At 46.4% G+C, this 14,504-nt stretch overlaps 1 protein-coding gene across 10 annotated transcripts in view; it reads right to left on the reverse strand.

The window, feature by feature from the left end:
* Positions 1 to 14,504, reverse strand: part of LOC142777415 (uncharacterized) — a 498,660-nt gene that overhangs the window by 430,533 nt on the left and 53,623 nt on the right. For 9 of the 10 annotated variants that reach the window (XM_075881769.1, XM_075881776.1, XM_075881775.1 and 6 more), the window contains exon 2: positions 10,448 to 10,579. The exons of the other annotated variant lie outside the window; for it this stretch is intronic. In XM_075881769.1, the coding sequence (XP_075737884.1) occupies positions 10,448 to 10,579 (132 nt within the window). The remainder of the gene's footprint in view (positions 1 to 10,447; positions 10,580 to 14,504) is intronic. 10 annotated transcript variants of the gene reach the window in all.

Below are 14,504 nucleotides of genomic sequence, written 5' to 3' on the forward strand. Positions count from 1 at the left end.
GCTGCCAACTTGTACTCGGAATGTCTGGTTAGACAGGTAACTTTTGATTATAGTAAGCATTTTGCCATGCACGCCAAGTTGGGACAGGTCTCTTTGTATTCCAAAGCGGCATGTTGTATCTTATGCCTTTCGATATTGAGGAACAAAGAAAGTGTTGCGTATGAACGAAAATGTTTGTGATGTGTGCCTCGATACGAACAAAGTGCTCGGTGGTGGATCTACCCACTCGAAAATCGCACTGAAATGGGTCGACAAAATTTTTTGTTTCAAGAAGATGTACAAGTCGGCAGCTTATCGTTTTTTCGAAAAGTTTGCATAGGCAGCTTGTAAGCGCAATAAGCCTATAACTCGAAACTGAGGAAGGGTCCTTGCCCTGTTTCGAAATGGTAATAACAATAGCCTCTTTCCAGAAAGCAGGGATAGCGCCAGAGAACCAGATAGCATTGTAAAAGCAATTTAAGGTTTTTGGCCTTTCGATTGGTAGGTTTTTTAACATTTCGTAAACCACACGGTCAGAACTTGGAGCGGAATCACTGCAGGAGTTCAGTGATGTTTGGAGCTTAGCTAAGCTGAAAGCTTGGTTGTACGCCTCGTATCTTGTACATTTGTGTTCGAGTTTTTGCTTTTCTACTTTTGTTCTGTATTTTTGGAAAGCGTCAGTATAGTGCGACGAGTCGGACATCCGCTCGAAGTGTGCACCGAGGAAGTTCGCCTGATCATCCAAGGTGTTACCCTGTGTGTTTTCAAGTGCGAGTGCGTGTGCTTGTCTTTCTGCTACCCTACCAACCATGTTCTAGACTTGAGCCTCCTGTGTGTATGAATTATCCCGGACAAAAACTTCTGCCATCATTCTCTTCTGGCCTGCCGACGCGTTCTCCTGCCTTGAGACTTTATTTTCTTGAAGGTGTCAAGATTTTCGGCTGTCGGTGAGTTCCGAAGCAGCCTCCAAGCTCTGTTTTGCTGTTTGCACGCGTTTTGGCATTGAGAGTTCCACCATGGCACACGCCGTTTTCCAGGGTGTCCATTTGTTTGTGGGATGCACTTTGTTGCAGCATCAATCAAAAACGCTGTGAAGTAGTTGACAGCAGCGTCAATGGTCAAAGTACATATGTCACTCCAGCCTAAACGAGCAATGGTATAAAACTGTTCCCAGTCAGCTATGTTTATGAGCCATTTGGGAAGCCGTGGTGGACACTCAGTTGCGGTCATCATCATCATCATCCTAATCAGAAGCAGCAGCAGCAGCAGCAGCAGCAGCCTGACTACGTCCACTGCAGGACAAAGGCCTCTCCTATGTTCCGCCAGTTAACTCCATCCTGTGCTTGCTGCTGCCAATGTATACCCGCAAACTTCTTAATCTCATCTAGCCACCTAACCTTCTGTCTCCCCCTAACCCGCTTGGCTTCTCTGGCAATCCCGTTAGTTACTTTTAATGACTAGCGGTTATCCTGTCTACGCGCTACATGCCCGGCCTGTGTCCATTTCCCCTTCTTTATTTACACTATGATATCCTTAACCCCCATTTGTTCCCTAACCCACTCTGCTCTCTTCTTGTCTCTTCAGGTTACACCTACCATTTTTTCTTTCATTTATCGCTGCGTCGTCCTCAATTTAAGCTGAACACTCTTTGTAAGTCTCTAGGTTTCTGCACCGTAGCTAAGTACCGGCAAGATACAGCTGTTATATACCATCTTTTTCAGGGATAGTGGCAATCTACCGGCCATAATTTGAGAGTGCTTGCCAAATGTGCTCCACGCCATTCTTATTTTTCTAGTTACTTTAATGTCGTGGTTTGGCTCGGCGGTTATTACCTGCCCTAAGTACACATAGTCTTTTACAACTTGAAGGGCACTATTACCTATCTCGAAGCGCTGCTCTCTTCCAAGGTTGTTGTACATTACTTTCGTTTTCTGCAGATTGATTTCATTTTCTGCAGTTGCAATTCGTCCGCTGAGTTACTCAGCAATGCAATGTCATCGGCGAAACGCAGGTTATTAAGGTTCTCTCCATTAACTCTTATCCCTAACTGTTCTCATTTTAGGCTTCTAAAAACCTCCGGTAAGCACGCGGTAAATAGCAATGGGGAGATTGTGTCCCCCTGCCTTACACCCTTCTTAATTGGTATTCTGTTGCTTTCTTTTTGAAGCACTATGGTAGCAGTTGATGCCCTGTAGATTTGTTTCAGGATGTTTATATATGCTTCATCGACGCCCTGATTCCGCTGTTGCTGTAGTTGTGCTCAAAACTACGAGGAAGTGGTAATTCTGTACGAATTACTGATGACGTTCCACTGGAGTAGAGGCACAGGAGACGGAAATACTATGCTTAGGTCTATGGATGAGTAGGTATTAATAGCGAGATTATAATAGATTGGTTCGTTTTAATTCAGAAGACACGCGCTTGACGAGAGAAGGAAATGTTCAATCAGCCGACCTCGTGCGTCACAACGAGAGTCACCCCATACCCTGCTATTTCCATTCAAGTCTCCAAGGAGGACATAAGGCTCCGGAAGTTCACCAATTAAAGATTGTTAATTGTTTTTTCAGCTGATATCTCGGAGGAATGTGAATAGTGCAAATTGTGATCAGTTTATCAAAAACAACAGCTCGAAGCCACTTCCTCAAGGGACGTTCGGAGTTTTAGGTGTGCATGTAATCTCATGATTCACAATAAAGGCAACACTTTCGAGTCATGTCGTGGCATCATCACGGTCTTTCGGAAAATAGCGAATTTACGGAGGAAGTTGGTGTGTTTTGAATTTAGGTGTGTTTCTTGTACACACATAATTTTTGGTGAGTGTTCGTGTAAGAGTTCTTGGACCTCGTCAAGGTTTATGAGAAGTCCCCTGACGTTCAAATGTATAATTTGAGTATTCATGGTAAGTGTAAAGTTGTGCTGTGTGTACGAAAAAGAAGTGGCTGTATAGGCAGGGAGTTTGAGTTCATGTAACAGGGCCCTCACCAGGCCCTGTTATCTGCTTTTTTGTTTTCTTGGCGCACTCCAAGGAGCCACGCCACTCCTTCGGCACCAAGGTTACCGATGTATCCATTGCCTCCTCAAAGTCACTGAATGCCCGCACGGGCCAGCTGGTACTTCAAGTCTTGGGCCTCGTCTGGTGAGGTGAGGCCTTGAGTCCGGAGGACCCTGGAGTCTCTGTTCTCTGTTCGGGAGTAGGCGGTGTAGTGTGAACGACAGCCACCTTGGGGGCAGGTGCCACAACCGCCGGCTCGGTATGCGCGGGCTGAAACAATGCGAGGGCTGGTGCGGCGATGCCACCTGACATACCGCATCAGCATATGTTGGGTCATAAAATGGTGAGACCCATTTCCTTGCTTCTTTAAAAGAAATGTTTTCTTTCACCTTCGGTGTTATTATTTCTTATTCTTTCGTTTCCTTCACAGCTTACACAGTGTGGTAGATGTTTGCAGTTTTCAAACACGTTGCCCAGGACTCCACATTGTGCACAAGTCTGGCGACCACGACAGCGTTTAGAGCCATAGCCATACCTCTGTCATTGGAAGCAACGACGAGGTTTCGGTATGTATGGCGTGATCGAATTCTTCGTGTACCCAGTTTGAATAGTTTCTGGCAGATCACTGGAAGCAAACTTGACAATTAGGCGTTTTGTTGGTGTTTCCTTGTTTTTTTTTCTGGTAATGATCCTTTGTACGTTGGTCACATTCCGACTCCTCCCCCTCTCCAGTTCAGCTTCGGTCAAGCCAAGCAAATCGGCATCAGATACGACTCCACGCGTTGTGTTCATTGATTTGTGTGGTGTTACAGTGATCGGAGTGTCACCCAAAGTTGAAAGATTTTATAGTTTCTAAAACTGTTCCTTTTCTCGAACTTTGAGGAGGAGGTCTCCGCTGGCTATTTTGGTAACTTTGTACCCGGCCCGAAGAGTATTTGTGAACATCTCGCTACTACAAAGGGAGATAAAGTTCTTGCTTGCTTGCCACTTTTCTCACTATGTATAACATGAAAATGGGGGAAGTTTTCATTTGATCGGTTGAAAAAGCCAAAGTCTTCGGTGCGTAGTCGCTTTAAGGCGGTACAATCACTTAACAGGGGAAATGTTCAATGCATGCCTGTTTAATTTTCTTCAGAAGCGTTGGCAGCCACCCACCACGGAGCCCAACGAGGGTACGCGACAAGTTCGCGGATGCTAAAACCTGCAGACGCCAGCCGTACAACGCTACTATAACGTAATGCGCCTAGACCAAGGTAAGCTATTTTCACAGAGTTAACCCTAGCTGCCAGGAAGTTTAGAAGTAAACAGAAGAGAGTAGAAGACAAGACAGATAAAAAGTGAAAGATATAGACGAAGATGTAGTGGCGCATTGAATATGCAGCACCAAGAGAACAGCGAAGTGCACGTGCACCGGCCTTGCACAGTTGCCTACTTCGACGAGATCACCGAAATCCGCGAGTGCTGTGTAGTAAACGGGACAAACCGCACGTCACGTCAGCCCCACCACCTGTTGACGTAAGCACTCATTTATCACCAGCGCAGAGACAGCATCTAGTTGATCTTCTTCACCAGTTCAAAGACTATTTTTCATCGACTTTGAGGGTCAGTCAAACGCCACTGATGAAGTACCGGATAATAACGGGGGAGACGGCAAGGCCAATACGACAGAACCCATACCGCGTAGCACCGAAAGAGTGTGAAGCAATCCAGGAACAAGTAAAAAAAATGCTCGATGATGACGTCATCCAGCCACCCAAAAGCCCTTGAGCATCGCCGGTAGTGCTGGTTGAAAAAGAAGACGGAAGCTTGCGATTTTGTGTCGACTACCGCAAGCTGAACCATGTGACAAAGAAAGACGTATACCCATTCACGCATCTATGATTCACTCGACAGGCTGAGGTATGCACTCTACTTTACGCCAATGGACCTCAAAAGTAGAAATAGGCAAATTGAGGTCAACGAGCGAGATAGAGAAAAAACGGCTTTTGTAACACCTGACGGGCTTTATTATTTAAAGTCTTGGTCTTCGGATTGTGCTCAGCCCCCGCAATCATTTCAGAGCCTAATTAACACCGTTTTGCAGGCCTTAAACGGCAGACATGTCTGGTCTATCTGGATGACGTCATTGTTTTTTCAATAAAATATTTGAGGAACACCTGAGCAGGCTGCTATCGGTATTCAGGGCAATAAGGTTTACCGGCCATACACTGAAACCCCAGAAGTGTCATTTTGGTTTCAAGGATCTCCAATTTTTAGGCCTTGTGGTGAGCAATGAAGATGTTCGACCTGATCTCGATAAGATTGCGGCCATCAAAAATTTTTCGGTGCCAACAGATCAGAAAGCCGTCAGGCGTTTCCTTGGTCTATGCACATACTACCGATTGTTTATTGCCGATTTCCCACACATAGTCTCGCCGTTAAGACGACTCACAAGAGAAGACGTTTCGTTCACATATGGGGCGACGATCAACAAGCCGCATTTGACGATCTCCGACAACACCTGCAGACACCGCCTGTGCTTGCTCACTTTGGTGAGGATGATCCGACCGTAGTCCAAAAAGATGCTAGCAACGTGGGTTTAGGCGCTGTTCTCGTCCAGTGGCAAGACTCGGCCGAGCGTGTGATCTCATATGCTAGTAGGACGCTTTCCCGCGCCGAGTTCAACTACTCCACTACGAAAAGAGAGTGTCTTGCTGTCATATGGGCGATTATGAAGTTGCGTCCATACCTCTATGGTCGTTCTTTTCACGTAGTCAGCGACCATTATTTCCTCTGCTGGCTGACCAACTTGACAGACCCATCTGGTCGGCTCACACGGTGGAGCTTACGCCTTCAAGAGTTTGATATGACGGTCGTGTATAAGTCCGGACGGCGGCACGCCGACGCCGATTGCTTATCAAGGTCACCGATAAAGCGCGACAATGACACAGAAGGTGGCATCATGGCGTTTGTGGGAGTCGTCGACAGCACTATGATTTCGTGCAATCAGAAGGAAGGCAGCAAGTTGCTTCCCTTCGTTGAATTTTTCAATGGCCGGACAACAATCGTTCCTAGATTTGCAAGGAGGCTGTCGTGATTCTGCTTAATTAGTGGTGTTTTCTATAAGAACTTTTTCCCAGAGGAGGCACTCAGCTACTTGCCGTTCCGACGTCAATTCATGAGGAGATACTTAGTGCTTGCCACGATGAGCCAACGCCCGGTCATCGCGGATACACACTCACATTGGCCAGAATCTAACAGAAATACTACTGGCCAAGACTTGCCGCTATTGCGAAACATTACGTGCGCACGTGCCTCAATTGCCAACGACGAAAATCACCACCGTTAAAACCAGCTGCACTATTACAACCAATTCAAGTGCCCACGGTACATTTTTGAACTCCTCATACCATATCCAACTTCCCATGCTGGCAACAAGTGACTAATAGTCGCCGCTGATTATCTTACGCGCTACGCGGAAACAAAAGCTTTGTCAAGTGGCACCGCCGCTGAAATCGCACGATTCTTCATATAAAATATCGTCCTGAGGCACGGTGCTCCGACAATAATAATAACGGATCGAGGTATCGCTTTCAAAGCCGCGAACCTGAAGGGTGTGCTTGAGCTCAGTGGAACAGCCCATCGGAAAACCACTTCCTATCATCCACAAACAAATGGCTTAACAGAACGCCTAAACAAGACTATTGCCGACATGTTGAGTATATACATTGACGTGGATCACAAGAACTGGGACGACATTCTACCGTACATCACGTTCGCCTATAATAAAGTGCAGCAAGAAACTACACCAAGAACGCCGTTCAGTCTCCTTCATGGCCATGAAGGGACGGCGATGCTTGACGCCATGTTACTGCACAACTGGAACGACATCGATTTGGACGCTGCATCTTTTACCCTACGAGCAGAAGAAGCGAGGCAGCTTGCACACGTCCGAATCACTCAGCAGCAAAATTACGACGCCCAACGTTATAATCTGCGACACCGACATGTCGTCTACCGGCGCGGCTAAAAAGTCTGGGTATGGAGTCCTATCGTCCGCCAGGGACTGTCTAAAAAATTGCTGAAGAAGTATTTTGGCCCCTATACAGTTTTACAACGCCAGAGTGACGTTAATTGCGTGGTCGTTCTTGACAGCCCCTCGACAACTTGGCAGCAAAACTCAAAAATCGTGCACGTTGTGCGAATGAAGCCCTATTTTTCGGACTGATTTGCACCATACATCTACTGCGTCATCTTTTGTAGAGGAACATCGGGACGCTGCTCACTGGAGGGGGCAGCATCAAGGAAACAACGCAACATCAAGGCATAATATGCAGCATCAAGGGAACAACGAAGAGCATGCGCCGCGGGAGAGAAAGACGAGGTTCTTATCCCATCAGTTTTCCAGTGTTCTGGTACAAGTAAAGTGAGTTGTTTTGTATTTACCTGTTGGTGTTTCTGTATTGTGACAGAGAGAGAGAAATAGGAAATGACGACTGCTGATTTCCCCTGGGTGGGTCAGCCCAAGGGTGCCGTCTACGTGAAGCCGGGTCCAAAGGGATGTGTCGCCTCTGGGGGGGGGGGGGGGCTTAAAGGTCCTATTACCCAGTGTCCTCTCAACCCCCGGGATTCTCTTTTCCTCGTACACGGCAAAGCCACGCACGGCTAGGCGTGGGAGTCGAAACCCCCCCGTTAGCTCGGGTCCGTGGTGTCGCTACACACCAAACGCCTGCGTGAGCAGATGCCCCTGCGGGGCAGGGGCCTACGGAAGTGTCCTCTCTTGGCCTTCTATGCTACTCAATGTAGAAAGTAGCAGCGCTCATTTACCATCACCACTTAGTCCCCCTATTACCCTCGCTGCGCCGTCAACCTCCTCGCTTGTCACCCCTCTTTAGCGGCACCACTCTATGGATGTCCGTCTGTCCCGGATTCGCTCGCTAGATACCGTGCTGACCGGTTGTGCCCCCGTGATCTCCTACAACAGCACAGCTCTGGCTGACCAGCTCCCCCTCCGCCATCTCCTGACGCCGTGAAGGTCTCGCTGTGTGGTGCCCCGTCGTTGGACTTCTTCAACCGTGTCCCCATCTTTCTATATCTTCTCTTTGATTCTGCATGTGGGTGTCCTCATCTCTATTCCTATCTTTTTTCTATCTCTAACCCTTTTAATCCCTGCTGATCCCCATCCCTCGTTAGCCACTGTTGAGGTGTCGCACTGTAATGCAGACAGTTACGGTGCTCACTTTTATATCTTTTTCATCTTTTGAGAATCACTTAAGAAGAAAAAAAAGGCGTGCCCGTAGTTGATATCGCGCAATGACGCGGTTTTCTAAAATTTTGAAGCCGTTGCATTGGTGCTGCATGTGCTTTGCGGAATTTTCAGCAGCCCGCCGCGGTCCTCGGGGCTGTTTCATGCGCTAGCCGCACAGCCACAACGCACGTGCCAGCACACTTGCCGCACCCAAGCACAGGGTGAAAGAGCGTCGCCAAATTGTCTTATTTGTCCCCCGTTTGCGTGCGGCAGGGGTCCCGACACGTGCGTTGCGGCTGTGTAGCTAGCGCATGAAAGGGTCTTCAGTCCAACGAGTCATGTATTGGCATGCCGCAAACGAGAACATAATCGGTCCCTGTCCGCCAAGCGCTCGCTTTGCGGCGTTCGGTCACCTAAAGTATTTTTGCACTGTGTTACGGGCTAAGTGAGCGACAACATTTGGACAAGTCAAGTTGCACAGCTCCCCTAGTTTGGGGGGGGGGGGGGGGGGGGGGGGCTGAAAACACTACGCGTACATTAGCCCACCACTTCCTTCAAGGTTTGCGCAACGGTGTGCATATACGGGGTCACACCAACTGTGCAGCCCGAACGCTATGTCTCTTGTTGCCTGTATTCTTTGCATAAATATTTGAGGATTTCCGTGCTTCGGTGAGACGCTTGCATTGAGTCTTAAAATTGAAAGCCATTTTGGGAAGAGGTGATTTACTCGAGGTATTAAGAAAACGCAAGATTCCGAAGGGTCTCTTAATTAGCTTTGAGCACGCCGAGACAAAATAAAGAAGAGGCTTATTTTGCCGTGGCTTATATTAACAACAAGTGTGGTTTTCCAAGAAAAACAACCAAATGTACAACAATCGGACACAGCCCCCTTGGGGAAGTTTGGAAGTGACTTCAAGGTGTGCAAGACAATGCTGAATCGAGGCCAATACCTCGTCCATCATTGCTAGTGTGTCAACAGAAGCAAAGCATATTAAAACCAGAAAGTCATGAACAAAATAAAATGCTTCTTTATAACTGTACAAAATATGTTGCTCTCATTTAAGTTTTTTGCAACCAATGTATGTTTAGTTTCGTTGGGTACGTTACTAAAAACACGAGGTGCTGCTGCAGGTTCTTAATAGTGAACCTCTTTCTGTGTACTTTTTGGTGTTGTGTAATGCTATGAAAAAAATAAACTTGAACCTAAATCTTTGGGGTCATTGCACTTCACAGACAAGGCAATACGAAGACAAAAAGAAATTGCTAAGAATGAGTGCTATACAAGAACCGATGCACACGCCTTTTTTTTTTCGCAAGTACAACGCGTTGTCCCAACAAATAAAAGTGGAAGAGAAGTAAAATGATAAAAGTTCTCAAAAATGACTAGTTGACAATGAAGCTTCATTTTGAAAGAGCATGGCGCCACATTCATGTATAAAACGTTCAATAACAGACAAAGGAGCACCGTGAGGGATCGAATAATATAGGTATTTTATGTCAACCAAAGAGGCTTTTTTTGGTTGTTCAACAATTCAATTTTTTTATTGCAGTTCCTAATCACGAAACAGTCATTCTTATATGTAGCGCACTAATACAAGCTAAGTTCATGCTCCATCATCAACCGAAAACTGAAGCTTATATAGCGAATAAATTTAACAAAAAGAACTGGGGTATTTCCGTAAATTTTCTTTCTAGAGCAATGTCGAAAAAATATCAGTGGCTTTGCTGTGTTCGCTTGAAAAATGCGTTACGTAACCAATGGGTGACACGCTTAGCAAGGAGTATAGAAAGAGTAACAGTGCGGCGAAATATTTAATATACTCCTGATTCATCTCACTTAGGCTCCGCTCCGTTCGGTCGAATGAAGAAAATGTGCAAGATACTCGAAAGGTGCCAGGCATTCACTCCAGCCAGCCGTCCGGTGATTAAAACTTCCGAATAGGGAGGGGGGGCGTTCTTGGAGTAAAAGCATTTTATTGCCACCAGGATTTTTTTAAAATTAGGAGTGACTGAAATTTCACTAATGCCACCTCAATCTAACTCAGGTCTTACAGGTAAGTAGCCGAGACCACCATAAAGATGTTTATAGAAGCACCCATTCCATGGGTATGTGCATTATATATAAAAAGAACCTCCCAAATGTTGGCATGCTTCTCTCTGGTCAATTATATCTAAGCTCCGTAAGGTTGAACGTTTTGACAGCGAATGTTTTTTCCCATTCACACTGTTTCATTCGATGACGCATATACCTGGTTCTGGCAGCGCACCATCTTGTCGTTGGCGTCTCGTGTGACGCGCTTCATGTCTTCCTCATGAAGCTGCTTCATCGCCAACATGAGCGTCTCTTGGTCCTCCGCACGGCTGTTGAGCGTGTACACGACCTGCGGGAAAAGGCAGTGAATTCTCGCTAGACAAATAAAACAAGCAAATATTATTGTAATTTTAAAACCTATATGATATTAGGTTCAAGACCTGAGTAAAATATATTGTTCTTACAATCTGCTTTATTAATGATGATGCTGTTACCATGCACTTTTTATTACTTGAATCACACGAGTACGGTGTGGCGGAATAATAGAGAAAGAGGAAGACGAAGACAAGGAAATGGTTCATCGTATAGCCATCACGTCTCCGGCGTAACACTAGTCGACAGGATCTACCGTGCCCTTCATCATGGCGACATCCAAGAAAGTCATCAACTTCGCGAAGTACTCCGGAGCATCAAAGGACGTCCCCTTTTACAAGTGGCTCCGGCTATTTGAGGTGAGGACTGTGGACGCAGCATGGACTGAGCGAGACAAGCTGTGCTACTTCTTCGATTACCTTGAAGGTGTGGCTTTCCGATGGTTTTTCGCCGAGGTTTTGGACACTGACGCGTCTTGGGAGAGCTTATCTGAACGCATGGAGGAACGCTTTACGAGCCGCGTCGCAGGTCTTTTCCGCAAATTCATTCATTGCCGGTTGAAACCAGGCCAAAGCTTGAAGGAATAATCTAATAAAAAAATGTCTCTCGGACGCCTCACTGACCTAAAGGACACGTACCTTAAATCAGGGCTCATCGACGGCCTTCCTGCGCATATGGAAATGGCGCTTGCTGGGCTTACCTCGTCTACACCAGAGGCATGGCTTACAGCTGCACTTCGTGTAGAGTCAACCATGCCGAGAGTTAAGTTACAGCGCCTTCCACCAGCTCGGAATACACAGATTAACGTAACAAGCGACAGCACTAGTCAACGCTTTACGTAATATCCCGGTACGAACACCCGTGCGCGAGTGCAAACACTGCGTGATGGATCGTGTACCCCGACAGATGCACTGGCATAATGAATGTGCACGACGCGCAAGCATTTCTGCCCTCTCCACCAACCAGGGAAATGAGGAGGGTGACCCAGAGTTCATGTTTTTAGTTTCATGCCCTCATTAACGGCTACAATGTCAGCGCTACTCTTGATACCGGAGCTACGATTACCTTTATCAGAGAATCAGTGCTGAAGGCACTTCACCTGCAAATAATCAGGAATTCACGCATCTCAGTTCAACAAGTCACATCATCTACCAAAACTTTGGGTCACGTTAATCTAAAGGTACAGATTGTAAAAGTGACAAAAGAAATTCGTGCTCACGATCTACAAGGCATGAACAGCAACTTACTTCTTGGCTTGGATAGTGCCTGCCTCTTTAACTTCTCGCGGGACCTTGACACCATGACTCTATGCCAAGAGACTGAAATCCTCCATTCTTGTACACAAAACCATACCACGGCTAACATGGGCGCGTCTTTGCAAGGTGTTGAAGCTTGCGATGTGTTACATCTAAATAAAACTCAACAGTTGGCATTGAAGCAGCTTAATCACAAGTACGACAGCATTTTTTCCAAGTCACAGATAGACATAGGCTGCGTCAATGACGAAATGCATCGCATTCATATCACTATGAATGTTCCCGTTCGCAATAATTTCAGAAATTTTGAAATATTTCCGTTTACTCAAATTGTATGCACGCGTTTTTTTTAACAGCCGCCAAAGATTGTTTGTTTGTATGCCCTGATTTTCGTAATATGCTGCGTGATCTACCGTCACGTCACAAGCAGTGATGTTTATTTCAGATGGCAGCACTGCTGATAACAGCTATTCCAACACAAACGCAGGAAGTTGAAGGGAACATTTTCGATGGCGCACTCATGGCGTGGCCCACGTTTACAAAATCCAAGGCACTCATCAGAACATCATGTGACACAAGATCAAAAGTTTCCTCTAAATCCAACTGAACTCCTGTCACACATGTCTCAGCCGCATCGCAGCACTCCCTAACAGCTGTAGCCTTGTGTATATTGGTCACAATTGTGCGTACTTTGATTCCACACGTCTGGTGTGGACCTACTATTTGATTTATTACTCCATGTAATCGCTTAGCTACTATTTTTATCAAGATCTTCTAATCTACATTTGTTAGGATAATGGGGCGATATGATTTTATTCAGCGGAGTTTAGTTTTATCCTGTGTTTTTGGGATTAGAATAGTGTGGGCCGTAAGAAAGCTGGGAGGCAACATCCTAAACTTGTAAGCATCAATGAAAATACCAGTTAAAATTGGGGGAAATCGGACTAAAACTTTTTGTTAAAGGCTGCGCTCACCCCATCTGGTCCAGGTGACTTTCCTGGGTTTAGCCGTTCAATAGCTCTTTCAGATTCCTAATTTGAAATAGGCAGTTCCAACCCTACAGCAAGACTTTCGGGCACTTTTGACATCAAAAGTAAGAATTTCTTCCTAAACAGCCCTATGTCAACCTCCGATCGCCTAAACAGATTTCGATAGTAGTTAGAAAAAAAAACGTTTCCGAATGCCTTATTATCTGTGTAAATGACACCATTGTGATGTATTTCCGCTATGGTATTTCTGCAGGCATATCTCTTCTCTTCACCCAGGGACCATTTTGTCAGTGCTTCAACCAACAATTTTGAGCACAAGCTCGAATTATAGCCCCCTGAAACGCTCAATGTCAAAAAAATTGCCCGCAGCTTCCCTCGGGGGAACACTGAGGAGGATGCGGAGCATATAATTGGTTAACGGGGTGTTAAAGTGCGACTTACTTGGGTCGATGGCTAAATTGGTTAACGTGGTTGTGAAATGGGGTGTTAAATTGCGACTTACTTGGGTCGATGGCTAAATTGGTTAACGTGGTTGTAGGAGGGGGTGTTAAATGAGTGAACACGTACACACGTATGCGAAAGGGCGGCGCTGGTCGAAGGGACGTCGATCATTGTGTTTGTGGATTCGTTGGAATTCATTTCACCGCGACCTTGGACATCGACGCGCCGTACAAACCAACCGACGAGCGGCAACTGAGCGAGCGAGCGCCGACCTTGAGTATATATACAGCGCGACGGCGCATGCACTGTCAGCTGTCGAATGTTCGAGAAGGGGGAGAAGTGCAACGGCGCATGCGCGCGCGTCAGCTGCCGATGTTCTCGAAGCGCGACGGCGCATGCGCGCGCGTCAGCTGCCGATGTTCTCGAAGCGTGACGGCGCATGCGCGCTACATTATACAGCTAGCGAATGTTCGTGAAGAGGAGAAGCGCACGCGGTGTGTAGAGGAGGAAGGGTGCACAGATGGTGGAGGAGTGAAGCGCGCGCGGTGTGTAGAGGAGGAAGGGATGCACAGATGGTGGAAGAAGGAGGAGGAAGCTTGCGGACGGCGCCGCACTACAAGCCTCGAGTATTAGATGCTCCGCATCTAAAACTTCCACCTTCTGCCTAGCCTTGCGAGAATCCTCCGTTAATGTTTTTGGTGATTTTGCTTCTTCTTCCAGCAATGCAGTAAAATTATGTTTTAGCAATTCTTCCTCCTTTCTCTTCTCTTGTTTAATTGTACAGGCTCTTTCCATTGCTACCATCCTAATATCACTTTTAAAATATTCCCACTGAGCACCGATCGTTATTTCGCGGCTTTTGTTAATTTTGTTGACATGTTCTAGTACATTTTCTTTAAAAATATCGTCCTCCAGTAGCTGCGAGTTCAGCTTCCAAAGACCTAGGAAAACTTACATTGTCTAGCGCAGCCACAGCGATTAATAAAGCTGATTAGGCAGTGATCTGTAAAAAAGACTGGCTCAACTACGTATTTATAACACATCGGTAATATACTCGCCGTTACATAGGCTCTGTCCAGACGAGTGTGACAGGAATTCTTAAAGTTCGTAAAATGAATGCTTTGCCCCGTATCCAGACTTTCCGCCACATGTACAAGGCTATAGATGGGTTCGCCAGGGCTTGCCGGTCTCTGGAAACATTTTGCGTTCACTGCGA

Source organism: Rhipicephalus microplus, chromosome X, assembly GCF_043290135.1.
Source record: "Rhipicephalus microplus isolate Deutch F79 chromosome X, USDA_Rmic, whole genome shotgun sequence".
NCBI classification, from domain to species: domain Eukaryota; kingdom Metazoa; phylum Arthropoda; class Arachnida; order Ixodida; family Ixodidae; genus Rhipicephalus; species Rhipicephalus microplus.